Here is a 13,661-nt window from a genome sequence, read left to right as displayed (position 1 = left end):
AATGGCCTGCATACTGAAAGTCTTTAACATTAATTATCTTTAAACATAGTTGAGTACAAATAATTATGTAAAGTCAGCCAACTGAGCTACTTAAACAGTAAAAAACATTCTTAATTCCAGTACACTGGAGATGTGGACCACTTGTCTGACTCTACTAGACATTTGTATTTTATCTCTATATTATATAATTTAGTGCACAAGAACAGAAATATTTTACACAGTATCTCAGGGAGTTTATTAAAGAAATTAATGCATTAAAGTGCATTATTACATTGTAAGAATGATACAGTATAATTGTATTATGGCAAACTATTTTTTTCTTTATTTTCTGATGGTTTCTGATCATCCCCTCAATGCGTTTTTCACTGTTATTTTTCTTGCTTATTTTGATAAACTTCAGAAAAATATTTGAGAGAAATATCAAATCCTCAAAAAAAGGCTGAATTTTATTTCAAATAATCAAAATACTTAAGCACACATTACAGTATTACAACTGCTCTTGTTCTCTAAGAAAATACCTTCTGATCTCACTTCTACATTCCACTGGGAGTTTTACTTATACCTTGAGGACTTCTGGTTCTCAATGAACTGGGGACTCATCAGAAGGAAATATAAATGAGATTCTCTTATATGCTCTTGCAAGCCTTACGAATACCACTGGAAAATATAAATGGCTAGGCTAAATGAGTCAGAAATTTTACCTTTTTGGGGTGGAGAAAGGAGGAGAGGGAGATATATACTTTTTAAAAGCAAACAAAATATAAAACCAAAACAGAAATAGGAAACATCTGTTTGATCAGGCTGGAAGGTAATATATGTAATTCCTGCATCAGTGGTGCATCAGTTTGATTAAAATAATTAAAGTATATGTGTAAAAGTAAACAATTCAAAAGCTGAAATTAAGAGTGAAACAAAAATTGGGTAAAAAAATGCAGAGTGATGGTTTAGATCATGCAGTTTATTGTATACTGGGGACCCCACAATCAATCTTTGAATTTATTTATCTAGCAAAAATGAAATGAAACATATCTTCTTAATTAGTCAAAGCCAACCAATGGTGAGCATTCAAGTGGCAAAAAGGACTTTGATTAGGCGAGCATATATATGACACTTTGTATTAACTTTTGAGATTCAGAGTAAAAAAAAAAATAACAAGTACTCTCATGAAACAAAGAGGTGTAAGAATACAGCAAAAGAAAGAAAATTTCTCTAATTGTGCCAAATCAAAATAGTTTCCCCTGGACTACAAGAGGATATATGTAATTTAAAAATCAAACCCTTAAAAAACAGGATCTGCCAAAAAATCACATTTCTACCACAGCTCAAAAAAATTACAAATGGTGAAAAAACATCTTGTGCTAAAAACACTATTTTAGCCACTGATTTTGTAATACAAAATGATCTGATTTTTTTCTCAAATGTAATGAAATTGTGCTTTGTGTTACAGAATAATACTGAAAATTGCTGTCTGAGACAAAAAAAAGTCATAAGTATTAGAAAAAAGCCTCTTTCAATAGATGGTTTGAATATGCATGTAATTAGCAACTAGCATTATTGCATCCTCTTTCTACAACATAAGAAAAAAAATAAATGGAAGCATAGTATCTTGTTGTACAGCCCAGAGAAAAATCAGTTCCTACCAAGCTGAAAATTCCATGTAATCTACAAAAAGTATACTGCCTTTCAAATTAATGGCTATGTTTCAATGTCAAAGCTTAATGACTGAGTTCTAAATGGTACAAAAATCCTATGGAATGCATTTTCATTCTCATTTACCAAGTTTGTCAACACTTCTATTTCTACAAACATCTATCTTTTCTAATCATAAATACTTACCTTAATCATTAAAAATTTGGCATGTTGGCTAGAGAAATTGTACAGAGACATAATGTTTTATGTTCCTAGAAGCAACTACTCACCATCCAGTAAAGTTTCACTATATATTTTCCATAGCTATTGTACAGGGGCATGTGTCCTCTAGTAGCTTTACATAAGGCATAAATATGTTCCCATGGTTTCCAAAAAATTGTAGACATTTCACTAGTTAAAACTTTTCCATTATATATCCTCCAGACTGCACAAATTTCACTTACAATCCATCTCATCAACTGAAAATAAATAGAAATATAGAAAAAAAAATTCTACTTCCGTCTTTTAGAAAAGTAAGATCAAATAATACTATAATGATCAAGGGACATAGAATATCTCCTGGCGCTAAATGAAGAAGCGACATAAAAGCACAGTTACAGTTTTATGCAGAATTTACTTTCACTGGTACAACCTTTTCTTAATATCTGCAACATCTGCAACAGCACAATACTATCAAAATGAGAACAGGCATGACAAATGAGGCTGTCCATCACTTACCAAAAAAACCTGAGGACATTTCAAAGTAAATTATATTATAGTATTTGCAAACTGATACTTCTTCAATCATTTAATACTAGATATAGTTGCTAAAAATTAGTATCATTTTCAATACTTGATATTTTTAGTCAGTAAAAAAATACTAAATTATTACAAGTATTTACTAATTTTTTAAATTTAAAATAGGAGTTTTAACAAATAATGATCTTTCAAGTATGTGTCTTTCTAACATACAGATTTATGATGTATGCTATGGTTTCAATAGTATTACTAGACTTTGTTACAGTGATTTACGAAACAAGAATGAGAATAGGTTTTTATTACAATGACTTTGCCCTAAAAACAATTAGTAGTTCTGCAGAGAGCAAAATTTACAGCAACCGCTTGTTGTTACTCTTTCCCCGACAGTTTCTCTGGTGCTGAATTTTCAATTTTCATTGAAGTATCGAATTAAGTTGAATTTATGAAGTAACATTACACCCAGTAAGGCATTCACTTAGATGCCTTGGTTCTGTCTGCTTTATATTTTCTCCAAAACCGTAGAAATTCAGTGCCTTTGATACTTCCTTTCTAATTTGGGGAGAAGGAAAAGGCTGACTGGTTGACAAAGATGTGCAAGCAGGCGTAGTAAGAATATGACTTCAGGAAAGCTAAAATAAAGAAATAGAAATTCTGCCTAATTTAGCTTTTATTTTCTATTATCTTTACATATTAACACTCCAGTAATAGCCTCCATAGCTCAGGGCCTGTATATTTTCTTAAAAAATTATGTTTGGAAAACCTCTTATCATCACTTTTTTATTTTTATAAATTTTTAAAAATGTAAACATAATTTTATAAATCTAGATGCTTTTTCATCACTTTTCCCTCTCATTCTTTTTTCACTTAAGAAACTTGCCACGATTTATTTCTTTATAGCAGAGATTTGAAGTGAAATCTATCCTTAAAAAGGGATGAATATAAAAAAGTACATTTATTTCTACCTACCTCGCTACAAAATATATGCTCATTTGCTGAAAAAAGGTCAAATGTGGTTTCATTGAGGACTACCACAGGAACCTAGAAGGAAGTAAATTGGTTAAAAGCCAATAGCTACATTATCCACAAAAAAAGTGAACAGTACTATTTAACAGTAGCAACATCCAAATGTTAGACATGTCAGAAGTCAATTAAAAGGCTGCCAGTTTGCAAATCTTTTATCTGTTTAGGTATTTCTTAATAAATTCTCCTCAAATGATTTTCAGAAATGAAAGGAATCATTATTTTTATCAGATGATTAAAAAGTACCAGAAGAAAAAAAAATACTATGTAAGTATTAAAATACACTAATTACTATATTAAGTATATAAATTGAGATTGCTCAGTTTTTACATATTTGCAGTTCTGCATTAAAATAGTGATCATAACATCATCTCACACTTCGGGATTTCACTGGATCCCACCAGGATTCAAAGGGATTATTTTCCTTACGTTCAGTCAGATAGAGTTATTGCATGCTTGTTTTCTTAATTTCCTACTGAATGATAAAAATTTGCCCTACTTTGATACTGCAAGAAGCAAAACAGTACAATCAGGTAGTAGAAAAAAATGTCTGCCTAAGATGAGTTTTCTTCATAGGTGCAGGCTCAAACTAATCAGCAGATTGAAGTTCAAAAGGGAATTTTCCCTCTAGTCAGGCTGATAGGTATCTGATGTTTTTCTTTTATTTCTTTGCAGTATGCATTTTTTCTAGGATCAGATCTCACCTAAACAATTTCCTGCTATTGCAGGGGCTCCCAGCACTACCAGTACATCTTCATCTATTATTCTCTGCCTGTGACACACAATAGTTTAGCAATTTGAAAATTGAAATTTTTGAGATTAACTAAAGTCATTAGTTTATTACAGCAATATATGGGTGAATTTTAACTGCCATGCAAGAGGTTAGACGACATAATTTATTATCCCTTTCTGGTCTTATTTTCTGTGATGAAGGAGTTCTACAGGAAAAATTTTGTCTAACAAGGTTCTTGCTTTCATAGTTACCAGAATCATTTTGAATATAATATTAAAGAAAGTGCAAAATAATTACTTACAAGTGAATGTGTCAAAAGACATTATAAATAATTTCTCAACAAAATTTTAAATATGCAAAATATAATCTGTTTGAAATATATTTTATTTTTATGAAATAACAGTCTGAGGGATCATAACTGTTCCCAGTGAAAGCCACAGCTCCTTAACTGTAAAAATACAGTATATGACGTTAAAAAGTTAAGTCAGAAAGTTACTGACTAATGTTTTACTTTGCAAACAGATTTTACTGATCATTACTTAGCCTTTTTCCACTGTCAAGACATATTTCACAAGAAACTGATTACTAAACAATTACATTTGGTACACTTTAACTGTAAACAGATAAAATGACTTTCTCTAATTGCCTTGAAATTTGTATGATGCCTTTCCAGATGCTAAAATAATGTGTCCTATAAAGGTAGGCAATTAAAAATGTATCATGTTTCCATAGTCATCACTCAGTATGTAGTCACAGTTGTCCTTAGGGTTATTTATCTAAATCCCGTGTGTAAGGAGAACTTGAGCATAAAGAGTTAAGAGTAAGGAATCATAGGACAACCAAGCCAATCCAATGATTTGCTGTTGCTGAAAGGAGAGGTCTTACTCCTCCACCCTGGCCCAGGTTTTAACTATGTGGTCTCATCCTTTTCTTTCTCAGTACTGGAATTTGGCTGATGCCTCCCACCACCACTAGTTGTCTCAGTTCTCTAAACTAGAAGACATTCATTCACTTTTTTCTTTTTTTCATTTTTGTTGGCTTAGTTTTCTGCTTGCTTAGCAAGCTGACTGGCTCATTGGAGCTAGATGAGTGGAAGAGCCAATTCAGAAGAGCAGCTAGAGCATGGGGCTGGGATTCAAAGGATGGTAAGCAGAGCAATTGGGTGGCAAAGACCTGTTACATGGGCTTAGACAACTTGTGAATCCACATGCTCAAAGAATACTTCCAACAAAGACAACACCTAATATGCTCGCTCCTTTTTAAATTCTGGCTTTCCATGCTCTATCATTAATGCAAACACTTCAAATTTCCTAAAAAGGAGCTGAATGTACTACGCAGATATCTCATCTCTTGCACTACTTAAAATTCTGCAAAATAATTCAAAGATATATATATTATGTAAATAATGTCTCTTCTCTGTATCTTGAAAAATTAAAAGTGAAATTAGATAAATTTGGGGATTTTTTGACAAAAATTTGTTCATCATTAAAAACAATCTTGTGAAACTAAAAAAAAAAAAAAAAATCATTCTGAAGATTATAATAGCTACCTCAGGATTAAATCCTGGCTGTCAGCAAAGCCATTCTCCACCTCTCTCACCCAATCCACATCTGGGGTGGAGTGGGGGTGGGGGGAGAGAAGAAACAAAATGCCAGTGGAAAGATTAAAGACATAAACTAAAGCCCAATTTGAAATTTTACTTAAATTTGAGCCCTCCACATCCCAAGCAGGAGTCCAAGATATCAGACTATTGAGTACTTTAGGAGGCAAGGCTCTTCCTCTTATCATTTTTTCATATTTAAAAAAAAGTTCATGTCCTATGTGAAATGAAACCATACAGTGAAATCTAAACACTTTTTCCAAAAAATTCAGCTCTTGACTTCCGGTATTAAAACTACCAACTCTGTATCATTAGACACAGGACCACTGAAATAGAACTTAGCTTTTGATGTCTTTTCTCCTAACAGAAACTCATGTCTGACATATTCCTTCAAGAGTCTAAGTCAAAATTTAATTATTTTAAAGAAGTTATACTCATGTATTAACTTGATACTACTAACAAATATAAGCATTCAGTTAATAAGAACACAAGATTTACCAAACTTTAAACTCTATTACATTGTTTTTATGACTGCTACTAATGAATATAGACTATATTCTTACTGTAAACAATCTAGAAATAATGTTAGTATGACAGTTTACTGAACTAAACATGTGTTTTTATTGCTTATTGGTGATCATCTGCTTGATTCTTTGCTTATTACAGTGAATAGATGTGTTCATTCTTTCTTTTATAATTGCTAATAGATTAGGCAGCAACATTTATCACTAAATGTTAAATTAATCAAATAAATGGTAAATTAATTAAATAATTAAATAAAATCATTAAACATTATCATCACTTGAGATTTACAATAATTTTATAATGACTTATCATGCTTCTAGTAACCATAGCTGCTTGATCCCAAAATACACTGGGATCAAAACAAGCATGAAATTTTTTATCAGCTCTTAAAGAAACAGAATGTCTTCTTAACTGGACTCCAAAGATAGATTTTATAATTCGTTTTAACATAGATACGTATGTTTCCATGGCTTTCTGGGCTGCCACAACTCTTGCCCTCATCTTTCAGGTACCTCTATGCAGTCTATGTATTTTGGCAGCATTTCTCATCCAATCTTTCAGTCTTGTCAATTATTATTCTGATTCCCCTTTTCTTTTCCCCATTAAAAATTAAACTTGGAGCTGCTTAGTGTATATTTAATAAAAAATGAAACTGACAAGCTGACAAAAGTAAAACTGACAAGACTGATCAAGTTGGAAGTGTGGTCAAAGTGCTTTAAAACTTCAGCATTTCATCTGAAGCAAAAATGCTTTAAAATTCCAGATTAGCAGCAGAGATGGAGAGCTATTCCAACCTTTGCTATGGTAGGTAGATTATTTTCTGTGCAACTTATGTTAAAAAGCAACTGAATGAGAGCTTTGCAAAATGATAAAATGTTACAGTTACCTTCCAGAAAAGTACTGACAAAGATATGGACATGTTCTGTGTGCAGACAGAGGTAAAAAAATAAGTGGGAAAGGGTGAAAAAGTACTGTACTTCTGGTAAAGCTAATCCACAGTTGCAGGACAGATCTTTACTTCAGAATCTGTTGAAAGGATGCCTCAATTGTAATAAACAAATCTTTTTCAGACTCTGCCATTTAAATTTATTTTGTCACAAAACTGTTTTTCAGAAGTAAGAAAACAGGAACACAAAGGAAAACACGAGGACAGCTCTCTGTCTTGGTGTCTTCTGAATTAAAGTGGAAGGAAAAAGCAGAACAGAGCTAAAAGGATATAATTCCAAGGGCATGTGGATTTAAAAACATACAAATAGCTTTGCCTATTGAATTAATTCCCTTGATTCACTTGTGAATAGCAAGTGAAAATAGCATCTTTTCAGTATGACCTTGCTCGTTTCTTACCTTATTTGTTAAAAACTCATGTGGTCGTTTCCATGAATTCACTTTTAAGGACAGTGGCAGTTCTATTTTCCCTTCAGGATCCTCAAAGACTGGCTACATGAAATATGTGTATAAAAAAATATTTTTAAATTAATTATACTATTGGATCTTCCACAAGATTTAAAATGTTTCATTGCTCACATGATAATTCACTTAAGAGGAAAAAACAGCACAAAAAGGAACTAAGAAATCCATAACTCTGAATTAAACAGTGCAAAGTCCAAAGTGCAGAAACGTCACAAAAGCTGTTTATGCTGTTCAGATGAGGCCATATGATCTGCATTGTCTAAATAAGTAAACATAAAATGTTTCCTTTTTGTTCCACCTTTCAGGAACATCTTTCAAAAACTCTGTTTAAGCTTTTAATTCATGAATCCTACAGACTAGACAAATTGGAGAAGGGCATCCTTCCACTAAGTCATTTCTAAGCACTTTTTCCAGTTCACTCACTTCTAACGTTTTAAAACTTAAAGACTGAGAGTAAATATAAATCAACATTTAGACACAAACAAAACTGAGGATAAGCAGTTTAAACTCCCATAGAAATCAAAGAAAGTTATAGTTATACAGCATTATAAATTTATAATGTAGCCTGTTAAATAAAGGGTCTCATATGATCTTCAAACTTCCATTTCCAAAGTGATACTTATTATCTGTGTAAACAGACAGCATCAGGATATATAAAATCTGTTTAATTAACAGTGCAGAGGTGAGTTGGTTCTGATATGGCTCATGCTGATGACAAACTAATCAGTTATATAGCCTTTGATTTGTGGCCAGAATTTTAAATAGGTTTTACACATGTTACGGATTTCTGTGCGTTTTGTAGACCATGATGTATATATACTATTTATCTTCTAAAGAGTAATCAAGAGAAAGAGTTTCTGGAAAAAAAAAAAAAGAAAAAAAAACTATGATGCTTTAAGCACCTACTCATCATGGAAGGCAAAAGAAAATACATCACAAAAATGTAAAAAAACCCAACAAAAACACAAACCAAAGCTCCTAAAATAGTATTCTGCCTGACTTTTTCCCCATTTACTTCATTGTATAAGGATCTTCAACATACCAATCTGAAACAAACTCTTTCAAGTACCTGAAGAAGCGAGGAAGCTTGGAAGAAAAAGAACCTTTTAAAAATACTTAATTTTCTGATAGCATAAAGGAAGCCTTGTGTCCTGGACTATAGAGAATTGTATTGAGAGTTCTGTATTCTACTTTGAGACATACAAGTTTGACTATGCAGCTTAAAAGGACAGCTTAGCTCTTAAACACTCGGTAAGCCAGGAAAAGGAATCAGAGGAGAATGACCTAACACTGTGCAGGGTACTAGAGGAAAAGGAGAGATACACGTTTACTTAGTTTTACAAGTGAAAAAGTACATTGAAGAGTGATAGTATAGGCTGAGCTAAATTTGGCTGACACAAATAGGTATAAATGGTATCTTTCATTAAAAGTAGCTATAGGGACAATTAAAACAGGATTTCTTCTTGAAATATTGCCAAGTCTCAAGAATTCATGATCTAAGGAATCTCAACCACAAATTCTTCCACAGGAAGGACAAATAGGCAAGAAACAACCACAAGCAAAAGTGACAAATTAAAGCGTGAATCTCAACAGCACAGGATGGGGTGCATGACAAAAGAGTTTTAAAGACACAAGAAAAGAGATCACTTCTGATAGATTCCTTTTTGTGCACAGGAGTGTAGGACAGTAAATATTTTTGTGCTAAGTGGAATTCTCAAAGGCTTCTAACTGAAATACCCCATAAGATGTTGAATTCTGGCTAGCTGCTTGGATCAAAATAGGCCATTTTAGAAAATTCTTTAGATTTGTAATCACATCTGGTGTGACCAACATCTTTAATAACTCCTTTAAATATGTAAAAAGAACAATGTGTCATATAGCTTGGAAGCTAAGAACTGAATGGTTTGATAACCAGATAAGAATGTTCTTATGCTAGATATTCTTACATTTTATCTGTTACAATAACATCTGGCAAACCTAACAGATTAGCACTGTATTAATGTTCAGAGTACAGCCCAAGGATACCAAGTGCACTAATGAAACAGAAGAAAGACAAAGGAAAATTATTTACCCAGCAAGTTAATGCAGTATTCAGCAACAAAGCAATAATTTCAGTTAAAGGAGTACTTTGGCCCAAACAGGCTACAAGCTTGGGATAAGAAAAAAAGATGTACATATATAAATATGTATGCTAACATATACATAACACACAACAGCACATACGAAACAAGCAAAAGAACAATGTAGAACTTGCACTTAAAATAGATGATTGAGCATGGTATTAAATGGATTTAAAATATGACTTAAAAATGAAGAGTTTAAGAAATTTTTTAAGAAAGAATTTTTCTACTATGCTGCATAAAAAGCACATATATTCTTTCATGCAAGTCAGTTTGAACGAGAAGTAAAAATCCCAAGGAGACTTAAAAGTCATTCCAAAGTTAGAAAGACTTTTGAGTTTTTCTGCATCTGTTACGCACCTTTTCTTTGCAAAATAATTGTACCCCCTCAAACCACTCTCTGCCCACTAGCACCATAGCATGTATTTCACACGTCCAGAAACTGAGGTGTGGAGAAGCAAAGACCTCAACCTGCTGTTTTTCCCATAAAACACTGCAAAGATGGATGCATTCAGCCCTGAGTCCACAGAAATTGCAGTGCCCATACAAGGGATTGCTCTGTTGTATTATAACAGTTCAATTTGTTCCCACATCCCCTGTTTTATTTATGACATGAAATAGCTTTTGGGGGTTCAATGTTTTAACCATTAATGCATTAATAGCATACACATATTAAAGTGTTCATATAAGAAGCAACAAATAAACAATGCACAATATTTTTAGTTAATCCAGTAGGATAGTAGCAAACTACTTAAACTTATGGAAAATATATGCTTGAAAATTAATTTTTGTCAGTAACAAATTATTTGGAAGTTGTGATAAAGTTACTCAATTAAAGAGAGATGACAAATTAAGCAGAAATAATAACAAATGTGTCATACTCTACTTACTAAAATAGGACTTCTTCCAGATTTTTCTTTCTCTTTTCCAGGTTTTCCTGCATCCCATTTTTCTGCATTGATATCTGCTTCATTCCACTCTGGCCAAATGGGAAATTTCCCTTTTTTTGACTCACTGGCCGCACCTATTTGGAAAGACATAGTCCTCCTGGGAAACAACCAGAGGCATGAATAAAAATGAATACTATATAAGTAAGGGAAATAACAGAAAGATTTTTAGTTCATAAAATATTCATGCTTTTAATGCAATTTAATAAAAATTTTAGGGTTAATAATGGCAATAACTTTTTATCACTAAAATAAGCTAGCCTATAAAATTTCTGGATGGCATTATAAGGTATAATCCAACAAAATATTTAAATGCATTTGTATGAGTAATCCTGCCAAAGTAAATGGGCCAACTGAAGCAAAGAAGTGGAATCCTATGGCACAGTTCCCTCCCTCTTCCCCTACTTCACTAGTTCTGCTTCCTCTCTTGTACCAGTCCTAGCACTCATAACCCAATTCATCTTGCTTATTCAGCCAAAAGTTTTCCTTTTTTTTTCATTTTTTCCTTTTTGTTTTGGCTTATTGGCTTGAACCAACCAAAAGGGAGCGTGCCATATGGAAAAGAAGTACTCAGGAATCAGACCTCCATTTCTAGGCACATGTGAGTTGCTAGGCCAATTAGCCCTGTCTCAAGATAGTTTCAGTCTTAGGGCTTCTTGTGCTACTAGCACGCTCACATTTCACTACTCTCTTGATGGGATTTACGACTCTGTTAAAAGGCAGCTGAGACTGCAGCTGTATTCACCAAGGCTAATTGTTTCCCCAGTGCACACAGACAGTTCAAAAAATGTGTTAGCTAGAGTGAGAACACAGCAGCTCCTTCCCTTTAACTATGCAGTTTGGGAGCAGATACAATATGTGCAAGTCACATCTTAATCAAATTCTCCCAAACCCACTGATAGTGAACTGTGGATGTTGTCCGTGAAAAAGAGTAAGGAAAGAGGCTCCATTGACCTGAAAAGCAACCTGACACCCAAAACTGAACAAAAGGGTTTAAATAAATCTTACTGCAGAAAAAACATGTCTACTTCAGCTAGCTGGGAAAAAAAGACTCAGATCAGAATTCCCTCTTTGATACTTGTCAGCATCCTAGCAACCATATGACAGCAGAAACACAGTATCAGAGAGAAGACTTTTGTACTACTGGAACCTTAATATAATTTACATAATAGTTCTATTTTATTATATACAAAAGCTATAAAAAGCTAATGGTATTATAATTCTCTCTTTCCTTTTCTTATATACCACACCCTTTCCATTTTTTAATTGACCAGCAGTAGAATTCCTAAAAAGAACTCTGAGGGATCTGGAAGACAACAGGGTATTGGGCTACAATTTCAAAGCTGTTTTTGCAACCAGGTGTCAAAACTATGACAACCCTTTTTAAAACTAAAAGCTTAATTTCTTCAGAAACTGACATCTTCAAGAACCTATATCTAAAAGGGAAAGGTTCATATTTTTGATATTTGAGAACAGTTTATTTAACTTCTGGCCATATATTGCATATCTTGGCATGTGGATATTTATCCTGTACAAAAAGCACCAACGATAATATATAAAGGCATGCTCACATTTTAAGTTTCATAACTATAGCTTCTTCCTGAGATTTTGGTTACTCCACAAACCAAATGAACCCTGCAATTATGACTGATAGGGTCACTCAGATTATGTAAAGGATTTGCATTTCAGATAATATGGTCGTGGTATCATAATTCACAATTGTTTTTTTTACTCTGTTGTGTACAGTACTAGTTTATTGTTCCTGTATAGGTGGCACATAACTACATTTTAATGACAAACACAAACTGCATGAATTAGTAGTCTGGCTAGGAAAAACTGTGTAGGAAGTGAGACCAGAAGATGCTACTAAGCTTCCTACCTTCTACAAGATGGAAGCAGGGACAAGTCACTTGGGGTAAGAGAGATACTGCCCAAGAGTGCAGCAATACAATTACAAAATTTACAAAACAATTTAAAGCTCAGCTGAAGTTGAGATAATCAAGCGATGTGAAGGGCAACACAAAAGGCTTCCATAAATACATTGGAAGCAAGGGAAGGAAAATGTCAAGGCTAAGAAAAATGTTCACCCACTGCTTAAAGGAGTAGGGAAACCAGAGACAAAAGACATAGAAAAGGTCAAATACTCAATGCCTTTTTCTGCCTTGTTTTTTACTGGAAAGTCTGGCTCTCAGGCCTCCTAGTCCATGAACCTACTAGCAGGGTCTGTGGAAGTGAAGCATCATCTGCAATAGAGGAAGAGAGATTTAGGAAAAAATTAAGCCCACTGGGCATACAAATCCATGGGACTAGTTGGGATGTATTCAAAGGTACTGAGGAAGTTGGCTAGTGTTACTGCTTTATCACCTTCAAAAGATCATGGTGATCAGGGGAAGCATCTGATGATTGTAAAGAAGCTCATCAGATTCATCTTCAAGAAGGGGAAGAAACAGCATCTGAGAACCACACGCTAGCTGGCCTCACCTCAGTCTCTGGGAAAGTATGTAGCAAGTCCTCCCAGAAACTATTTTCCAGCAAGCTGATTGGAAACAGCCAACATGGATTTACTAAGGCTAAATTGTGCCTGGTTACTAAAGATGTTCCTCAGGAACCAATACTGGAGCTGATACCATTATTTTCTCCATTAATGACCTGGAGAATGGGACAGAAGCGTACTCAACAAATTTGGGGACCTTCCAAAGTGCTGAAGAGCAGAGCTGCTATTCAGAGATCTCAACATGAGTGAAATGGCCTGACAGGAACCTTACAAAGCTCAATGAAGAAAAATACAAAGTTTAGGATGGGAACCCAGATGGAAGAAACTTGGGATGGAATAACCATATGCAGCAGTACAAGCTTGGGCCTACTGTCTAGAAAGCAGCTTGGCAAAAAAGGACTTTTAGGTCCTGGTAGACAACAAA

The 13,661-nt window shown here is 33.7% G+C and overlaps 1 protein-coding gene across 1 annotated transcript in view; it reads right to left on the bottom strand.

The window, feature by feature from the left end:
- ADGB (androglobin) overlaps positions 1–13,661 on the bottom strand; it is a 131,509-nt gene that overhangs the window by 99,189 nt on the left and 18,659 nt on the right. Inside the window, 4 exon segments of the mRNA XM_062573053.1 lie at positions 1,920–2,108; positions 3,355–3,426; positions 7,611–7,699; positions 10,683–10,843. Coding sequence (XP_062429037.1) covers positions 1,920–2,108; positions 3,355–3,426; positions 7,611–7,699; positions 10,683–10,843 — 511 coding nt within the window.

This window comes from Rhea pennata, chromosome 3 (genome assembly GCF_028389875.1).
Source record: "Rhea pennata isolate bPtePen1 chromosome 3, bPtePen1.pri, whole genome shotgun sequence".
In the NCBI taxonomy this organism is placed as follows: Eukaryota; Metazoa; Chordata; class Aves; order Rheiformes; family Rheidae; genus Rhea; species Rhea pennata.
Note: the sequence above shows the minus strand (reverse complement) of the source record. Positions and strands in the feature narration are given on the sequence as shown.